General features: G+C 49.9%; 1 protein-coding gene across 23 annotated transcripts in view; it reads left to right on the forward strand.

Annotated features, from left to right (window-relative positions):
* Window positions 1-18,013, forward strand: part of FOXP1 (forkhead box P1) — a 487,040-nt gene that overhangs the window by 372,778 nt on the left and 96,249 nt on the right. Inside the window, exon 1 of one of the 23 annotated variants that reach the window (XM_059662979.1) lies at window positions 12,218-12,365. The exons of 19 other annotated variants lie outside the window; for them this stretch is intronic. Coding sequence is in view for 1 of the 4 variants with exons in the window: in XM_059662975.1 (XP_059518958.1) it covers window positions 14,215-14,286 (72 nt within the window). In the remaining 3 variants the exon portion in view is untranslated. 3 more of the 23 variants (XM_059662974.1, XM_059662982.1, XM_059662975.1) reach the window with 3 other exon arrangements.

Here is an 18,013-nt window from a genome sequence, read left to right on the forward strand (position 1 = left end):
GGTTAGGAAGGCTGTGTGAAGGGACTTCACCTGTGGAAGGCTGGGTGTGAAGGAGGAGATGAGTCACACGAGGAGCAAGAGGAAGCAAGGAGCATTGGCCAGGTTTGTAAGAGCAGGTAGGCGGATGTGAAGTGTCCCATGTCCCAAGGACAGAGTGGAGGGGTGGGGAGGTGGGGGGCCTGTGGGACCAGGCAGAGGCATCGCCGGGGCTGCGGGAAACATGATGTTTACCCTGAGTGGCCAGATTATTATGACCACCCATCAGTACTTCGTTGGGCCACCTTTTGCCTTCAATACTGCGGCGATTCTTCTTGGTGTTGACTCCACGAGATGTTGAAAGGTGATGCGAGGAATCTGACACCATGCCTGATGAATAGCACTGTCCAGTTCTGTGAGATTTGATGGTTGTGGAACCAGCTGCCTGATGGCTCTTTTAACTTTGTCCCACAAATGCTCAATTGGATTGAGATCTGGTGATTGTGGGGGCCACCTAAGCAAGGTAAAGTCTCCCTCATGTTGTTGAAACCACTCCTGCACAATGCGAGCACCGTGGCATGGCGCATTGTCTTGTTGGAAGAAGCCATCTCCATTGGGATACGCCATCAACATGATAGGATTAACTTGATCAGCAAGGATACTTAGGAATGTTGTGCTATTCAGACGTTTATAATGGTCTGGCCCTCTAGTAACTTCAGCTCGAAATTATAGCTAATTTGCCTACAAACGTCAGGTGGTCATATAATCTGGCCACTCAGTGTATTTGGGGTTTAATGTTGATGTTCCGTAGGGACCTGCGCTGATTGTGCGGTTATCGTGTGACCGGCGCAGAGGTAAGCCGTGCTAGTGGCTCCTCCCTGAGGAAACGCGCCTGCACCATCTCCACATGACTGTTTGCAGCGGCATCTTGCAGCTTTATTTTTATTTGTTACTGTCTTTCCGTATGTTTGGGAACAATCATCTCCAGAGATTCACTTTCATTTCAAAAAACTTGTAAAGGTGTTAATTGTATTTTTCTAAACTCTTATGTAATTATTTAAAATTATTCTACCAGCACCATAAATCAGAACTTTCCCATTATATTGCCCAGGAACATTTATGACCTGTTTAGACAGTTTTGATTTATAGGTTTAGGAAACAAGAATATAGAAACCTTTGCCAGGTTTTAATTTGGAAATTCTTGATCCACGTCTATTTCTGCAGAGAAGAGTGCTGGTGGGAGAGGCGAGACGGGGGAGGCGGTTCTGCACGGTGAGGTTCGCGGGAAAGAGGTGCCAGACCCCCCAACCGGGTCCTGCTCTGAAAGGAGTCACCGGTGTGTCTCTCACGTGACCTTGAACCTTTCTAGGCACTGTTCTCAACTGGTGGTTCAGGGGAGGGATCCTAATTCTGAGTTATTTAACTCCCCTTCCCCACGGAGGGGAGGGAAGGAGACCAGCAGCAGGGCCTTCGCGGGGCGGTGAGGGGTGAAGCAGGCCTGCTCGCGCACGCCCGGAGAAGAGTGGCTTCCGAAGCACCCACTAGGTTTCAAGCACCATAGTAGGTGCAGTGAGGTGCTGGGGGCCCGCACGGAGGCGGTGCCTTCAGCCCGCACAGTGCGTTAGGAAAGAACCACAGTGCAGCCAGAGAAGGAGAAGAGGGAGGGAGAGGTGACAAGAGTGTGCCTGGAGAAGGAGGGGAAGGGTTCCTCTTCTGGGATGGAGAATCTCGATCTTTTAAAAAGCCCCCGCGGCTGAAATTCTGGATCACAATGAAAAAGGTGTAAAATGAGGGTGAAAGCGAGGCCCAGACCAGCGGGACAGAGAGTTCGGGCCAACTGACAGTAGTTGGGGCGCCGGGAAGGGAGCTGTGACTGTGAGTCAGTGGGAGCCGGTGTGACCTGGTGGCCCAGGGCACCGGGACCCTCTGCTGCAGGCACCAGAGAGAGGCCCTGAGACCCCGCCCTCCTCTGGACGGACCTATGGCTCTGCAGGGCCAGCCCATTTCCCATGCTGCGTTCGGAGGGTCGTGGCCGACCAGGGCGCAAGGCCTGTACCCAGTTCACACCGCACATGCTGCTCTGCGTGTGAGAACCCGGAACGGATGAGCGCTTTCAGGGGAAGGGGTGACTGAGACAGAGGGCGGCCGCGGGAGGAAGGGCGCCGCTGAGGCACAGGGCTCAGTAGCATCCAGGCTCAGGGTGAGCTGGCTTCTGAAGTCTGCCATTCCCGGAGCCCAGGGGGAAAAGGCGTGCAGGCCGCGCAGCGCTGCCCTCCACTCTGGAGAAGAGGGTCCCCTGGCTGCTGCGACTGCGCAGTGCCCGCGGGGCACGGGGTCCTTGGCTTCCCCAGGGGCTCCCCCCCCTTTTGTCTTCTCAGCTGCGTTGGACAGAAGGTTGGGGGGGGGGGGGAGGCGGAGAGCGAAGGGCAGCGCAGGCCGCCCCAGTCTTGTCTCTGTCAGGAGTCTTTCCTTTGGACAAGATGAGCGAGACAGGCGGGAGGTAGATGACTTTTTTAAGTCTGGATAGCCGTCTGCTTTTAGTAGGTACAGTTGTGTTGTACTTAGTGTCTCCATTTACCCTGTTACACAATCTAAACTGATTTGTGTAAAGCTTGAGTCATAGTTGTATTCAATTTGTTTCTTTAGTCAAAGAATATGGGTCATTGATTGCTGTATACGAGTGCATTTTTTTGCATATGGGGTCACTCAGATAAAATTGTCATCAACAAGATTTAGGCCCTAAATATTGAGACACTTCCTTGTCCTTGCATGTGCCTGTCACCTGTCGAGATGCCACGACTTTCCGTGGACTTGGGTACCTTTTCATTTCCATTATGCAGTGTATACTGCAAGTTGAGAGAAAACAGTACAGAGTTCGCCTCTTGGAGCTTATAGTTTAGACTCGCAGTGGTTCTCAACCTTCTGGTCTTTAAATACAGTTCCTCATGTTGTGACCCAACCGTAAAATTATTTTCGTTGCTACTTCATAACTGTAATGTTGCTACTGTTATAATCGTCATGTAAATATCTGATATGCAGGATGGTCTTAGGTGACCCCTGTGAAAGGGCCGTTCGACCGCCAAAAGGGGTCGCGACCCACAGGTTGAGAACCACTGGTTTAGAGACAATATGTGCTTGAAACATAATGAAATGTGAAGGAAGGAAAGATGGAAGGAGGGAGGGAGGGAAGGAAGGAAGGAAGGAAGGAAGGAAGGAAGGAAGGAAGGAAGGAAGGAGAAAGGGAGAGAGGGAGGGAAGAAAGGAAGGAAGGGAGGAGGGAGGGAAGGAAGGGGGGAGGGAGGGGAAGGAGGGAGGAAGGAAGGAGGGAAGAAAAGAGGGAGGAAGGAGGGAAGAAAAGAGGGAGGAAGGAAGGAAGGAAAGGGGAGGAAGGAAAGAAGGAAGGAAGGAGGGAGGGAGGGAGGGAGGGAGGGAGGGAGGGAGGGAGGGAGGGAGGAAGGAAGGGGAAAAGAGAAACGAGAGGGGAAAGAAAGGGGAAGAGAACATTAATTCATTTACATATTTATTCATTTGTTTATAAATTCACCAAATACTTGCTAAGGGGCTGTTATGTACGGGGCACTCTTTCTTCTTTTTTCAGTCTTTATTCTGTATTATATTTGGCCCCCTTTCCCCATTGACCCCTGCTGGCCCGCTGCCTCCCAGCACCCTGCTGTCTGTGTCCGGGTGATGCATATGTGCATAGGAGTTCCCTGGCTGATCTCCGCCGCCCACCCTCTCTCTGGCGGGTGAGGGACTGAGTCCCTGTTGGAAGGGATGCTGGAAGGGGGGCGGATGTCCGATGGGGTCAGGGACGCGGCGCCGTTCGGTACCATGGACGGCGAGGCTGTGGTTAGTGAGCGGCTTCCCCTCCGCACCTGTGCGTGTGTGTTTCTCTCCAGGAGGAGGATTTGCCTAATGGAGGAGTACTTTTTGTTTAAACTTCTGTGGCTTCTCTCTCCTTTTCTATGCCACTAAGTTTCATAGAATCTCAGGGCTTGAGTGGTCCTTGCGGCCCCACTTAGTGCAAAAGGAGCCATGAGCCGCAGGCCCCCTGCGCTGCCGCTGCCGCTGCCGCAGACCTTGTAAGCTGGCCCTGTGTGGAGGCGGGTCCTCTTCATGCGTCTGTTCTCCTCCCCATTATGACCAAAGTCCATTCTCTCACACCCGTTGGTGACCAAAGCCCCTCGCCCCTGGGCCCCTGCTCCTCAGCCTCTGCTGGTGGCGCCCAGCCCCGGTGTGGCACTCACCCCCCAACACTGCGGAGGCCCATCACACCACCCCCTGCGCCCAACCTCCAGGGAGGGAGAGTCCAGGCCACTGGCTTGAGAGCATAGACATACCCAGCCTCAGCTCCAGGTGCCGAGAGGCGCGGGAGCTGGTCCGGTGGACACGGCCGGGACCAAGGGCAGAGAGAAGCGGGCAGAGGGGATAGGAAGGGAGGGGTGCGTTTTGAGAGGAAATCGAGGAAAAGAAGAAAAGCTCTTTCATCTGAAGGGAGGGAGACCTGCACCAACGGCGCCTGCCCAGCCTTGGTAAGTCCGAGCCTCCGTGCTGCCGCTCAGGCGAAGTCCTGCGGATGTTCCTCATGCTGCCCCCCCCCCCCCCCCTCCACCAAGCACAGGCCTCGCACTACCCTTAAATATCCAGCAGAATCCTTGTCTTATTTTAGGAGTGCTCCTATCCCCTTAGGCTGAGAAGGGAAACCCTCTTTTAAAAAAAAAAAAATACCCACATATTTGTATTGATTTCAGAGAGGAAGGGACAGGGAGAGAGATAGAAACATCCATGATGAGAGAGAATCATCAATCAGCTGCCTCCTGCACGCCCCACACTGGGGATGAAGCCCACAACCCAGGCCTGTGCCCTGACCAGGAATTGAACCCTGACCTCTTGGTTCACAGCTCCAAGCTCAGCCACGGAGCCACGCCCGCCGGGCAGGGAGCCCTCCTCTCTGTCCCCTGCGCTACCTGTCTGTCGTCTCTTTAATTCAGCAAATGCTCAGATGCTTGTGGTTCCAGGCCATGACCTCTCTGGGCACTAAGAGAGTCCCATGCCATACCTCGGTTAGTGTGAATTTGGAAACTTTAAAAGGAATCTTAAAATCAGTCCATGGGTTGTCAGACCATGTGTGACATTGTGAGTGCATGCGGAGCCAGACGCCATGGTAGCTGGCTCCCCCAGAGGCTTTCCCTCCCGGAGGCAACAGCAGCAAAACATCCCAGACGCAGGCTGCCGAGTCCACACATGAGGCCTCATGTTGACCGGGCTCCGTGTCCTCAGGAGGGACGGACGGCCACTTCCACTGATGAAAAGTAACTAATTGCCACGTGAGCTGGACCTTTCTATACGCATCTTCTCAAGACCAGGCTGATTAGACCTCAGAAGGCGTCGCTGTCTCTGAGCTGCATGCTTGCTTCCCAGTTTCCCTGGAATCCAACCTAAACATCACCTGTGGCTTCTCCCTGCACTGGGACGTCAGAGCCCACCAGGGCACCTCACGCACAAAGCTGCTCACTTTCCTGTCTCCTTTCCAAAGTGAGACCCCAGAAGCAGGAGAACGGCTTGGGAGGTAGGACCGGAAATCCAGAAGATGACTGGTGGGAGCAGGATGGTGGAGAGAAGACCGTGGGTGGCAGAGGGGAGGTCGGGTGGGTCTAGAGCCGCAGCTCGATCCAGCGACTTGCATGGCATGACTTTCTCCCGGGCACAAGTTGTTGATGTTTCACAGTCTGAGACCCAGAGAGGATCAGAATAAGGGCTTTTAGGTGGTTTTCCCAAAGGCATTTTCCCTTCCTCTCTTTGTTCCCTGATTTACCATTGACAATGAGAATCGTGTCCAAGGTCCTCGAGCTCTGAAATTCTATTTATATTTTTCAAACTATATTCCTGGTAGTCTTTTTTTAATCCTCACCTGAGGATATGTTTTTATTTATTTTTAGGGCGGGGGGAGGGAGGGAGACAGAGAGAGAGAGAGAGAGAGAGAGAGAGAGAGAGAGAGAGAGAAACACCGATGTGAGAGACAAACATTGGGTGCCTCCTGTATGTGACTGACCAAACCCGCGACCTTTCAGTGCCCTGGACGGCAGTCCAACCGGCTGATACCGGCCGGGCTGCCAGTGTTATTCAGGACCTTAACTGAAAGCAGGGAACACCTAGAGGTTAGTGCTCTGCTGCTGTGACGTGTACCCGCAGTCATAAGCCATCCATGATGGTGGTTGTTGTTAGTGCCATATTGTTAAAGAAACTAGAGTATTTCATTCCTGTTTCCCTTTGTTCAGGTGAAGTGTGGGCCTAGAGAGGTGACGTGATGCCCGGTCGCACTGTGATACATGGCACGGTCACGTAGAGCCCTGTGTCGCGGGCAGGCCGGCGGCCCGCTCTCAGGGTTAGACAGACGCCGCGGAGCCCCGGGGCTGGGCAGCTCGGATGCCTCTGCCTGGCGCTGCCGGGGAGCCCCCTTGGAACTGCTTGGGAACCGCAGGAGCCTTCAGAGTGGGAAGCAGAGACCGAGGGAGGTGCAGTCTGTCCCTGAGCGCTGACCACACCCGCCCCAGCCCCCCAGTGCCCCCACGAACTAGCCTGTAGCCTCTCTACAGAAGACAAAGCTGGGCTGCTCTCAGCGCTGGGTGTGGGGGAGAGAGGGCCTGTGGCTGTGAAGGAAAGAGATGATGGAGAGCTGGCGGGCCCCAGATGTCTGCTGGGCCGCCCAGTGTGGAAGGCGGTGATCTTGGGGGGCTGCCTCCGCCTGGCACGGCCTCCCGGGTAAGGGTCGCGGTGGCGGGACCGGTGCTCTGTATAACCATGGACTCGGGTCTAGAGCCCTGTCAAGGGTGCTGCTTCCCAACTGCTTCTGAGGTTGCTGCTGCTGAGCTGCCTGTTCTGTCTGGGAGACGCGTCCGAGATGGCCAGCAGGGATCTGCAGGCCTCGGCTTCCCAGGCCCCCATGCCCGAGCCTCCTGCAGGCTGTACTGGCTCTGCGGCTGGGGCAGGCGAGGTGTGAGCCACTGCCCACCCACCTCCAGGTCACTGCTTTCTCCCCCAACAAAGGAGGGGCGACAGCAGGGCAGGTCCTCGGGGTGGCACATGGGACCAGGTGCCTTTTCACCCGGGAAGTGCCACCTGCCCTGCAGCGCCTTCTCCTCTCGAAAGTTCTTCACGTGTGTTCCCGTTAACAGTTCATTCCGTGCCTTCTCTCTCTGCAGCTTTTAAAAGTTGTCTTGAATACCTTGAGGGAGTTGAAATTTCCGAATGCTGGCTGGGTTACCAGCAGAGGGCAGGCGTCATGAAGGTTTTGACAGGAGGGCGTGTCCGTCTAGGTCACAGGAGGGTGGCCTTGCCCAGGAGGCAGACCTGGGAGCACAGTTCAGAGGGCAAGCAGGGACACGCTCCCTGCGCCTCTTCGTCGCCTGCTGTACGGGACAGGTCTCCCGAAAAGCTGACTTTACTAAATAAAGGTGGCTAGTTGCCTTTACCTGATATTCAGCAATTTCTACATAATTAAATGGTAAAAAAATCAAATGTAATTTCATCCCCCATGAGCCATCTCTTCTTTCCCCTTCAGTGACCCAGTTCTGGCTCGGCTGCAGACGGCGGGCTTGCAGGGGCTGCCGGCGCTGTCACTCTGCCTGGAGATAAGGACTCGCTCCTGATGGGCAGTGGCCTTTCGTGGCATCTGAAGGAGGAAGCTCTCGGGAGACTTCCTTCCCTCAGCGTGCACCTCTGAGAACCACGCACACTTCATTGCAATAGCGAAACCTGTTGTAGCAGCAGTTCAGTCTACGTTTCACATGATGCTGAGACTAGGGATTACAGTGTTAGGAGAGGGATCTGTTACTGTTGATCAGATGCAGAGTTAGGACAAAATGTTGCCATTTTTCTTTTCCATATGTGACTTTGTTTACTAGTGGTGTTTTATGAACGTCTTTCCATTTAGAGTGAGAGGTTTGGAGCGGGGGAGTTAAATGTTTTCCATAGCTTACATACCTCTTCATATATCATAAGGCACCTAAAGGTTGACAAGTCATGCCATCTATAAAAATGCAATATGCAGATCGACCGAATGGCTGAACAGCAGAACGACCATCCAGACGACCATGCTATGACACCCACTGGTGCCAGGCCAGCCAAGGCGGGTGCAATGCAATTGGTTGGGGCCCCGGCCATCGCCCCATGATCGCCCTGCAGAAGGAGGCCCAGGCTACTGGCCAGCCAGCAGCACTGTGGCAGGTGGGTGGGGCCTCCCTCCCTACAGAGGGAGGCCCAGGCTACCTGGCCTACGGTGCTGCCGTGGGTGGGCGGGGCCTCCCTCTATGGGGTGATAGATAGCGGGGCTCCAGGACTGCGAGAGGGTGCAGGCCGGGCTGAGGGGACCGCCCTCCCCCCACCCCCACTGAGTGCACAAATTTTGTGCACTGGGCCTCTACTGTAAATATAAGTTAACCAGGACACTGGCATTAGAAAATGTTGCATTAAGTGAGGATCTAATGGAAATTGGGAGGAAGTCATAAAGAGAAACTTAAACTCCTGTAGAAGAGGGAGAACTCATCCTTTCCTTTGGCCAAACAGGCACAGAAGGAAAACAGCCTAATCAATAGCTTCATGGCCAACACAGACAACAGAAACATACACGCAACCAGTGCAAAGCTACTGACTCCCCTCCCTCTACAGCAGTGGTTCTCAACCTTCCTAATGCCGCGACCCTTTAATACAGTTCCTCACGTTGTGGTGACCCCCAACCATAAAGTTATTTTCGTTGCTACTTCATAACTGTAATTTTGTTCCTGTTATGAATCATAATGTAAATATCTGATATGCAGGATGTATTTTCATTGTTACAAATTGAACATAATTAAAGCATAGTGATTAATCACAAAAACAATATGTAATTATATATGTGTTTTCTGATGGTCTTAGGCGACCCCTGTGAAAGGGTCGTTCGACCCCCAAAGGGGTCGCGACCCACAGGTTGAGAACCGCTGCTCTACATGAAGGATGTCCTGACTTGTGTTCTTAAGTGAAAGTTCCACTTAAATCGAGAAGGAACAGTGGCTTCTTGGAGACACATGCCCAAATCTTGGAAATGGGCATTGCTGTTGCCTGTCATTAACTCTAGTGGCTGCGGGTGGCAGTCCTGGCGAGGTGCCTGCATTGCACTATATTAGTTGGAAAGGGAGAGGAAATAAGCGTTAACACAAGTGTTGTTTGGAAGAAGATGGAGAATTGAGTTAAGGTCGTGGCCTCTCACCTTGCAGTTGATTTTCTGACCCGGCAGGTCATCCATTTTTATTTCACTGACTCTGGCAGATCAACTTTCCGGCAACAGAAACCGCAGTGTCTCCTACGAGGACACACACCTGACTTATCTGGGCGAGTCTCGGCCTCAGTGCTGCTGAAGTATGTGAGCCGGTCCGTTCCCGAGGCCTTCTCGGTTATTTCCAAGCAGCTCCTGGCAAGGCAGGACCTGGGCATGAGCCGGCCTCTGGGGCCAGGCCTGCTCACCGCTGCGCCTGCCTCATGCACGGGAGTCCCGCCTGGCGCTCCTTCCCGACTCTTCCCTCATGCTCAGCTCGATGGGCAGGAAAACCTTTCACCTCCGTCTGTGGTCACAGCTAAAGCTCCGCACAACCAAACATAACACATGATTTTGGTCCCAGGTGTGCTATTTGGTGGTTGGAGTTTGGGGTGGGATCCTAGTAATCTGTTCTTAAGTACACAGCCAGCGGCACAGTGGACTCATTCAGCAACTGATAGGTTTCCTAACATGTGGTGTTTGAACAAGGGCTGTATCTGTTGTGGGTGTTCGCTTAGGATGTGGGCATTAAAAATATTTCTAAGTACAGTACTTAGCATTTCCTTCACTCTTTTTTAAACAGTAGCCCCTCTACTCACTTTGTTATCCTGGCCTCTCTTTCCTGTAACTATTCAGTATCTGCTCCCCACAGGACCTGTGGTGCTGGGTGTGGAAAAAATATCACTTTGCCTTTCAGAACCTCAGTTTCCTCCTCTAAAATGGGATTGCAATTTCTATTCAATTCTAAAGGCCTCCCCAAGTCAAATGCCTTCTCAGTTTTTTGGCACTTGCCCAGCCTTTCCAAAAGGCCCTGGTGGTGCTGAGTAAGTGGCGTTAATTAAGTCTTCGAGGTGACTGAGTTTTAGCATTTCCTATTGTACTGCCGCGGTGGGAGAGTCCAGTTCTCAGTGAGTCCCTGGAAGGGGAAGGGCAAGAGGACCCACACAGAAGGGGGTCCCTGGGAATCCAGAATTCATCAAAGTGGCCTGGCAGATACAGCTTCTCCACGTTCATCACTGAGGGGACATTTCCTTGCCTAGAAGTCGTCTCTGAGTCACTAGGCCATGTCTGGAGAGAGGACAGGGAGGGCTCCAGGTGGCCTCAGTTAGCTTGCTGAGCCACTTCCCTCACCACACTGTCGCCTCCCTTCTCCAACCAGCCATCCTCTAAGCACCCCCCCCACCCCCCCCAAGCAGCCTTCCCAGGCCTCCTGCTCCCACTGCTCCCCCCTCTGTGGTCCCATGTGCTTAAAAGCCAGCATCATGGTGCTTGTGTAACTGCCGCATTGCCTCACGCCAATATTCCGTGGAGACTCATCTCCCAGCTGGGTCATAGGCGTCTCTAATGTTTGTTGTTTGCTTGTTTATTTGTTTATTGTTGGTTTTGATGCTCTGGGACTATTAGTGATAAACACTGACCGGAAAACAAGGTAGTTAGTTCAACTTGTAAACGCATGCATGAGTTTTATGGATGCCTCATGAAAAACATGTTTATTAAAAGAATGAATTGCTTGTTCAAAATGCAGCCCGATTTTGTTCACAGACATTAAATCTTAAATAATTATAATACCCTTGAAAAAGTCACGTGTGTATTTTTGAAATGACCATTTCCAGTTTCCGACTGTGCATTGGTTGAAGAGAACTTCCTATATTTTTACTTTCTGTCTGTGGGACCCTGCCAGGCCCTCCCAGTGGAGTGCCTTGTCTCTTTAAAAGTCAGAACTCTAAGATTCATGGTAAATTTGGGCAGATTCGAGGTATTCCCCACCCCCCTACCCCCCAAAAAAGACCACCCTTGGTTCTCTATTGAATATTCATGAGAGGGCGGGGTCAAATTTTCCTGACCTGAAAAATTCCATAAATAAATTTGTTATCTGACACAGGAACACTTTAGCGGGGAGAGTGGCTGTGCTGGACTCATTTAACATCTGATCATGAGCTGACAGTCAATGGCTGCTTTCGTCTCTTTTGCAGCCAGATTAGTGGGGGATTGTCTGCTGACCTTATTAAATTCAGGCATTGGCTTGGTTGGAAATTTTATCAATATGCTTTTTGGTTGTAGTAATTTTAATTTTAACACCTAAAATGGAACAATACTTTCAAGTAAACCTGGAATTACTGGGTTGTGGCTTTCTTAACTGAAGGAAAATAAGTAATTGTTGATGCCACTACTCTTTCTCCTTGAGTATTTTGAGAAAAATAATAAAAATGATTTGCTTGTGTTTTAGGTCTAGGGCCCCAGGCCAAGGAGCTTCCCCCAGTTACAGGTGGAAATGGAGGGTGCTTTCTAGAGCAGCCAAAGGGACCCACCTGGCCTGACACCTACGTTGTGCCAGTTGAGCCAACAGCGTATTTGTAACTTTAAAACCCAAGGACTCCGATTTAAATAGCACTGAAGTCTAGCGACTGTTTCCGACAGAGGCCCGGCCACAGTGTCTGTACAGAGTAGCGTTTGTTGCTGTTGTATAAATAGGACAGGAATGTAAGGAATTATTTCTTAAGGGACCCGTCAGTTGCTTTCTTTGCAGCTGCCCTGGTGGAGGGCAAGCACTCGGTTTAGCGAACGAGGCCGCTGGTGGCCACGCACTTCCCGGCGGCTCTGCCGGCACCGCGCACTGGGGAGCCCAACGCCTGGAGGCGGCGGGAGGCCGGCCAGCGAGCCTGTCGACGTGCAGCGAAAGTTCCCGAAAGGCCGCGTGGAGGGAAGCGGCCGGAGCCCGCACCCTGCCGGGCCTCAGCAGCTGCTGGGGGCGCGGAGTCCCCGCCGGGTCCCAGCGCCTCGGGAGATCGCCAAGGCGCACAGCCCGCCAGCGGCCGGGAGCCGGCGGCGGGCCGAGCGCCCGCGAGGGGGCCGGGCGAGGCTCACCTGCCGGGCGCGGGGCGCGCGGGGCCCATTGTGTGGGGGGCGGCGCGGCGGCGGCAGGCGGGCTGTGATTGGCGGAGCGGGCGGGGCGGGGGCCGGCGCGGCGCGGGTGGCAGCCCGCGAGCCGAGCGCCCGCGCGTGCAGTGCGCCGCGCCGAGGCCGCCGGACCCTCGCCCGCCCGCCCGCGCCCGCGCCCCGCGCCGCCCCGCGCGCCCGGCGGCTACATGGACGGTGTCAGGTGGGTCCCCGGGCCGCTCCGCGCCGCGCGCCCGCCGCCTCCGGGCGCTTCCCGGGGCCTCGCCGTGGCGGCCGCGCAGCGCCCGGCGTCGGAGCTGAGCCTCTCGGAGCAGCGCCGACACTTGAGGTCACCAACTTGGCGGGAGTTGCGCGGGGGAAGCGGCGGCGGCACGGGTGGGGCGCAGGCCTCTCCCGCTGCCGGCCGGTGCGGGGCGGGGGCCGCGGAGTTGGAGGAAGTCCCGCCGCGCGGCTCGCGCGCCCCGGTTCCTTCGCGATTCCTTCCCCGCGGGGCTGGCCTGGCGCAGCCGCTGGGGTGCAGCCCCGCCACCCGGTTCGGGGGGACCCGGGTGTGAGCTGTGCCCCTGGGGAGCCTGTGAACGCACCGGGCGCCTTCGCCGGAGGGTGAGCGGGGCGCTGCTCTGGCCCCGAGAGTTTGTTCTGCGTCTGCGGGCTGTCGGCGTAGCGCCCGGAGGGAAGGAGCCCCCGGCCGGGAAGGGAAGGGGAGGGGAGGAGGGGGACGAAGCCCGCCGCTCGCCGCGGAGCGGGACCCAGAGTCGGGCTCCCCGCCGCGGTCGCGTTCCTTTGCGGGCCGTGAAGTCTGCGCGGCGCGGCCTCCTCCATCCCCGCGCCGCCGACTCCGCTGTCACCGCGCCCGGGGCCCGGTCAGCGGGAGGGGCCGCCCCCCACCCAGCGCGCGGCTGGGGCGCAGGGGAGCTTCGGAAGTGGGTGGTAAAGTTTTAGAGCAAAGTACATAGGGACTCTTCCTCTTTGGGATTAACTCCTTCAAGGCCTGCATTATAAGTAAAATATTAATACTTCTATATTCCTGTCCGCACAGACCAAATATTCTAATCAAGCCAATTTAAAAATGCAAATCATCTCATTTCCATAGATTCCAGCATTCTGAAGTGACACATTTCTGGGGGAAATTAAGCCTGATAACAGGAAATGTGAATCATACTATCAGTGACTAATCTGCTTAAGGAAAAAAAATGTTACATTTATTTTATCATTAGGAAGTCCGTGTTAAAGAAGCCATTTTTTAAAAATCAAGTGAAATTTTTATTTTAGAAGCAGCCCTGTATTGCTTTTTTTGTTGTTTATTTTTTTTGTTATGTCATAAAATTTTCAAGAGGGATGTGTGTGTGCCACTCAAGGTAGTGTATTCGGGAAAGTGTTCAAGCCAGGATGTCATTGTCAAAGCCCTCAAACACGATCACTTTAAGATTTTCGATTTGGATTTGATGTGTTGCTGCTGCTGTTGTTTAAAAGAATATTTCTTGAACGTTGACTCATCACTAAGTAAACCCAATGAAGACAGACGCAGATTCTCCAAATTGGTACCCCTTGCATACATTGAAACAGTGTCTACTTCTGTCGTATGTGATTCTTTGTTGCTGCCTGACACATTTCAGTGAAAATTGTGTAAAAATGAAACCAAAATACAGACTGCCTACCCAGAGACCCGACTGGCTGACTCTGGGATGTGATGGAGCTGAACTGAGAAGCAGCGGCTGACACTTGATAATCACAGTTGATTTATTGTTCATTAGGACTGCATTAGCCCTTTCAGGCCGGCCACTTATTTGTGTAGTGGCCTGTCAAGAGCCAGACTGCAAGCACCTGTCATTTCTAAGCCATGAGATAGGCAACAAATATTCATCTGATGCAGATGAAAATACGTTAAGGGCCACATGATTACACGTTTCTCTTTACCAATCTATAAGGAGAAAACTATTGTAAAGACTTGTTTTATACTCAGGGCTACTTACAGAGTGAAAGCAGTTGGCTTTATATTCTCTTATTTGCCCTAAGAACTTGCTTTTCTACCTATATGTGCTGCTCATCTGATGAAAAGTTGGTCAGTAAAGGAAATGAGAAACATAGCATGTCAATTATTTACTCGGAGTAATTCAAGAAAGGTAGGCTTTCTGTTTGTGTTGTATTTTAAAATAAACATATTTCATTAAATGAAACTAATAAACATGGGCTGATTATATGAAAATGTGATGACATCATAGCTAAGCTATGATAATGCTGGATAATAATGTCAAGTGCATTTTCTGCAATGTGTTTCACTCTCGATTTTTTTCTTCCCTCCTTGGAAGGGAATGATCTCATGACATATAATAGAAAACAACTGAAGTGTCAAAAGAAAACAAAATTGGTGAACTTTTTTGTCTGCAGCCATAGAAACGCAGATTAACTCATATTTTCCCAGAAGATGGACTGGAAACATTCTGCATGAGGGTATATAGTGTATTGTCTTCTCAGAATTTTCATTTGACAGGGATTTTAGAGGCTGTGATCTTAATTAAATCTCAACTAGCTGAAATAATGCATCTAAAGGCATGCAGTGTTGCGTAACCTTGCTCAGTTGGTAAACCATAAATCATCAGAAAGCTTGTGATAGGAATGGTTGGCTTGAAATTTTTTTTTTTTTTTTTTGCAGTTAAGTGTACCTCAAAAAACAAAACGCTGCCATCGCTGCTTTGTATTTGCACGTTGTCAGGAGCTGTCATTTGAAAGATAAACTCTTTCAAGACACTGGCCAGTTATACAACTTTCCAGCCAGCCTCCACACATTTGCAAGATACAGAAAAATTAAAATCCAGATTAATTAAAAGCAGTGAAATTACAGATTTATCTGGGCTAATGTGGCAGAAGTGTGTTTGAGTTCATTGTGTTTCTGAAACAGCCAAGGAGAACATTGTAACCAGCTTCTGAGCTTGATACAAAATTTGAGTAAAATTTGAATTGGCAAAAAGAAGGTTGAGCAATTCATTTTATTATGTGGTTTAGTTGTAGATGAACATCACTAAAGAGAAACTTAAAACTATGTTCTTAGTAACTGGGCAAGTATAATAACCAAGCAGAGTCCACTTCAGGTGGTTCTTTACGAAGGTAGCGAGGGATAACGCAGCAACAGATGATGAGAGAATGTTCAGGTAATTAAATACCTAGTGCCTGTGCATGTTACATGTTAAAATATGAATTCCATGACAAGACGTTATAATCATTAAATGGCTGCCAACTAGTCCAGGTTTTACAAATCCTAGTGCTTGTAAATACTGGGTTATTTACCGTTCGTACCTTTAAACATGTTTTTAACTGCTGCATTTGTGGTTCACATGCATTCTCCAGTAGGAGATGCGGAATAAAAACAGCCATTCTGTGATACGTTGATTCTATGTCTCTGCACACATTATTTCCTGCGAGTCTAGGAGTTATGTTCTGATGATCTGTGGATGTCTCAGGGCAAAGGCGTGTAGTTTTATGTGTACCTGCGTGGCTAGATTGGGGTAGTCTCAGCTCCCTAAGCTACATTTGTTTTTGTTCAGTGTGAAAGGTTCCTTTTCTTGGAAGCGGTGTGATATTTCTGGGCATTTGTTTTCCTCATTGAGGAGTGTGCAGTACGTTTTTTTCCTTCTCATAAAATTCAGCTTTATTTTATTTAAGAAAAAAGAAAGCTCGGGTACCTCTTAGCTAAACAGTCCTCTGGGGAATAATTTGGAAAGAGGTAAACTGGCCTCGACTTCAGGATTGTAGGAATAATCTTCTTTGAGTCCCTCTTCCAACCTGGCAGTTGTTTGAAGAGACGTTAATTTAGAATGAGAAAAATGAAGAGCAAACATGCATTGTGCCTCGTTTTCAAATCCTGTTAAAAGCATGAAGAGGCGGGCTAAATGTTGTGGTGCACTTTTTTTAGAATACCTTGGTATCATGTTTTAATTTTTAAGTTTTATCTTGCCCTCCAATCTGAGACATCATTGTTCAAATAACTGAGAACAAGGTAAGTCAACAACATCAAAAAGGTCGGCTTCTCTGATTTCTCAAGGGCTTGTTATTTTGTACTTCCCAATTCTATTTGATGTCTTGACAAAACAAGATGACACAGGGGAGAATACATTAAATTTTTATTTTTTTTTTTCATCTAACCTGTTACAGTTGTGGCAGCTTAATTTCTCATACTTTCTCCTGAAGATGGCTTTTTGTAAAATTACTCTTAATTGTCACACTGCTCCATGAGACGTGTCCTCACAGCTTTCCCATTTGCCCGGATTTTGCTAAGTATTTTTGAACATATTTTGACCTTTAACACATGGGGGGCTTTTGGTTGGGCTTTGTCTTCATTAGAAATAAATCAGTGAATGGTGAGATTGTCGAAGAAGCAACTGATGTTTTCTCATTAGAATCTAATTTGCACCCCTTAGCTTGACTGTGATGTATAAGGTGAAGGTGATGGGAATACGTGTGAGAAACTGCACAATTTGAGAAACTGAAGTTGTAATTCTAAAAAAAAAGTTGTAATTCTAAAAAAAAAAAAAAAAAAAGTCCTTACCCAATTTTGGAATCATCTAATTTTGGCCTACCTACATGCTTCAATCCAGTTACAGTCCCCTTTCTGCCTCAATAATGTGGGGGGCAATAGGTATTTGTAGTTACGCTCCCCCTGATACTGTCTCTGCTGGTTAAAACATGAAGAAAGCAGAGCTGTACTTTCAATTCTCAGTCTTAGAAAAATCTCTTATGGACAAAAGATAAACACTTTATTTTTCTGCATTTCATAGTGTCCTTTGATTTAAGCCATATCTACAAGTCAGGCTTCCTTCTGGTCGTGTATGTGTCGCAGAGAGGATTGAGACTCATTTGGCCAGGGCCTCATTCTTCCCTTCCAGACTTCAGAATCTGGACAGATCGTTTCTGTGGTTCTCTGAGCTACTTTGGAATATTCCTCCCTTCCTATTTGCAGCACTTAAACATGATTTTTGTTATAATTATAAAATGTCATGGCAGCTTTAATTCACGTGTACTGAAATTTTTCCATCCCTCCTACAGGAGGAAGAGGTTGAGGGAAGAAAAAGTCTTCATTTTTCTTGATTTAAATAATAATAATATTAGGTTGGCAACATCTGTGCTTATTGGATGATTATTTTCATGTTTAACAATTGCTAATGGGAGAAGTGATTTAATTTATGTAAACTTTACATTTTTATGCAAATGAAGCTGATATTTATTGGAGCTAAGACAATTCTGCTGGCACTTACTGAGTAACCTTGTGTGCATGGGATGTTAGAGGACAGCAGTGGAGGTTCCACTGACTTCTCTGCTGTAAACAAACAGGAATTTCTGCTCCTCTTTAAATCTAAAGACAAAAGAGGAGCTGGAGAGCCTTGCTGGAGATTGCTCGTTAGGGTTGATAACCTGAAGAACTCCTGATTGGCAGGCAAGTCGGCCACACAACCCTTTCTGAAAGAAAGATAGCCTTTCTTGATAGATTACAATAAACAACATGGCAAAAAAATGAAATGCTAATTGCATTTTAAAGAGGCCTTTTTTCTAAAATTTTAATAGGTAGTTGTATTGTTACTGAGAGAACAGTTATGCTAATGACTCACTGCTTAGCCGATTTTGCATTAATATAACAACCATTACCTGCCTTCATGCTTCCTACAGTATTGTGGCAAAGTAGCTGAGTCTAAAGGAGTTATACAAAAAGCAGAATTCTATAATGAAACAGAATTATACTTCCCACATGAATGGTAGGCTTTATTTTTTTAAGACTGAAATATTATGTCAGAAATGTATTTTCTTTCCTCTGTGATACAGGTACCTAGCATGGCATCTCCGTGTGTGTGTGTGTGTGTG

The sequence above is a fragment of the Myotis daubentonii genome, chromosome 14, assembly GCF_963259705.1.
Source record: "Myotis daubentonii chromosome 14, mMyoDau2.1, whole genome shotgun sequence".
Classification (NCBI taxonomy): domain Eukaryota; kingdom Metazoa; phylum Chordata; class Mammalia; order Chiroptera; family Vespertilionidae; genus Myotis; species Myotis daubentonii.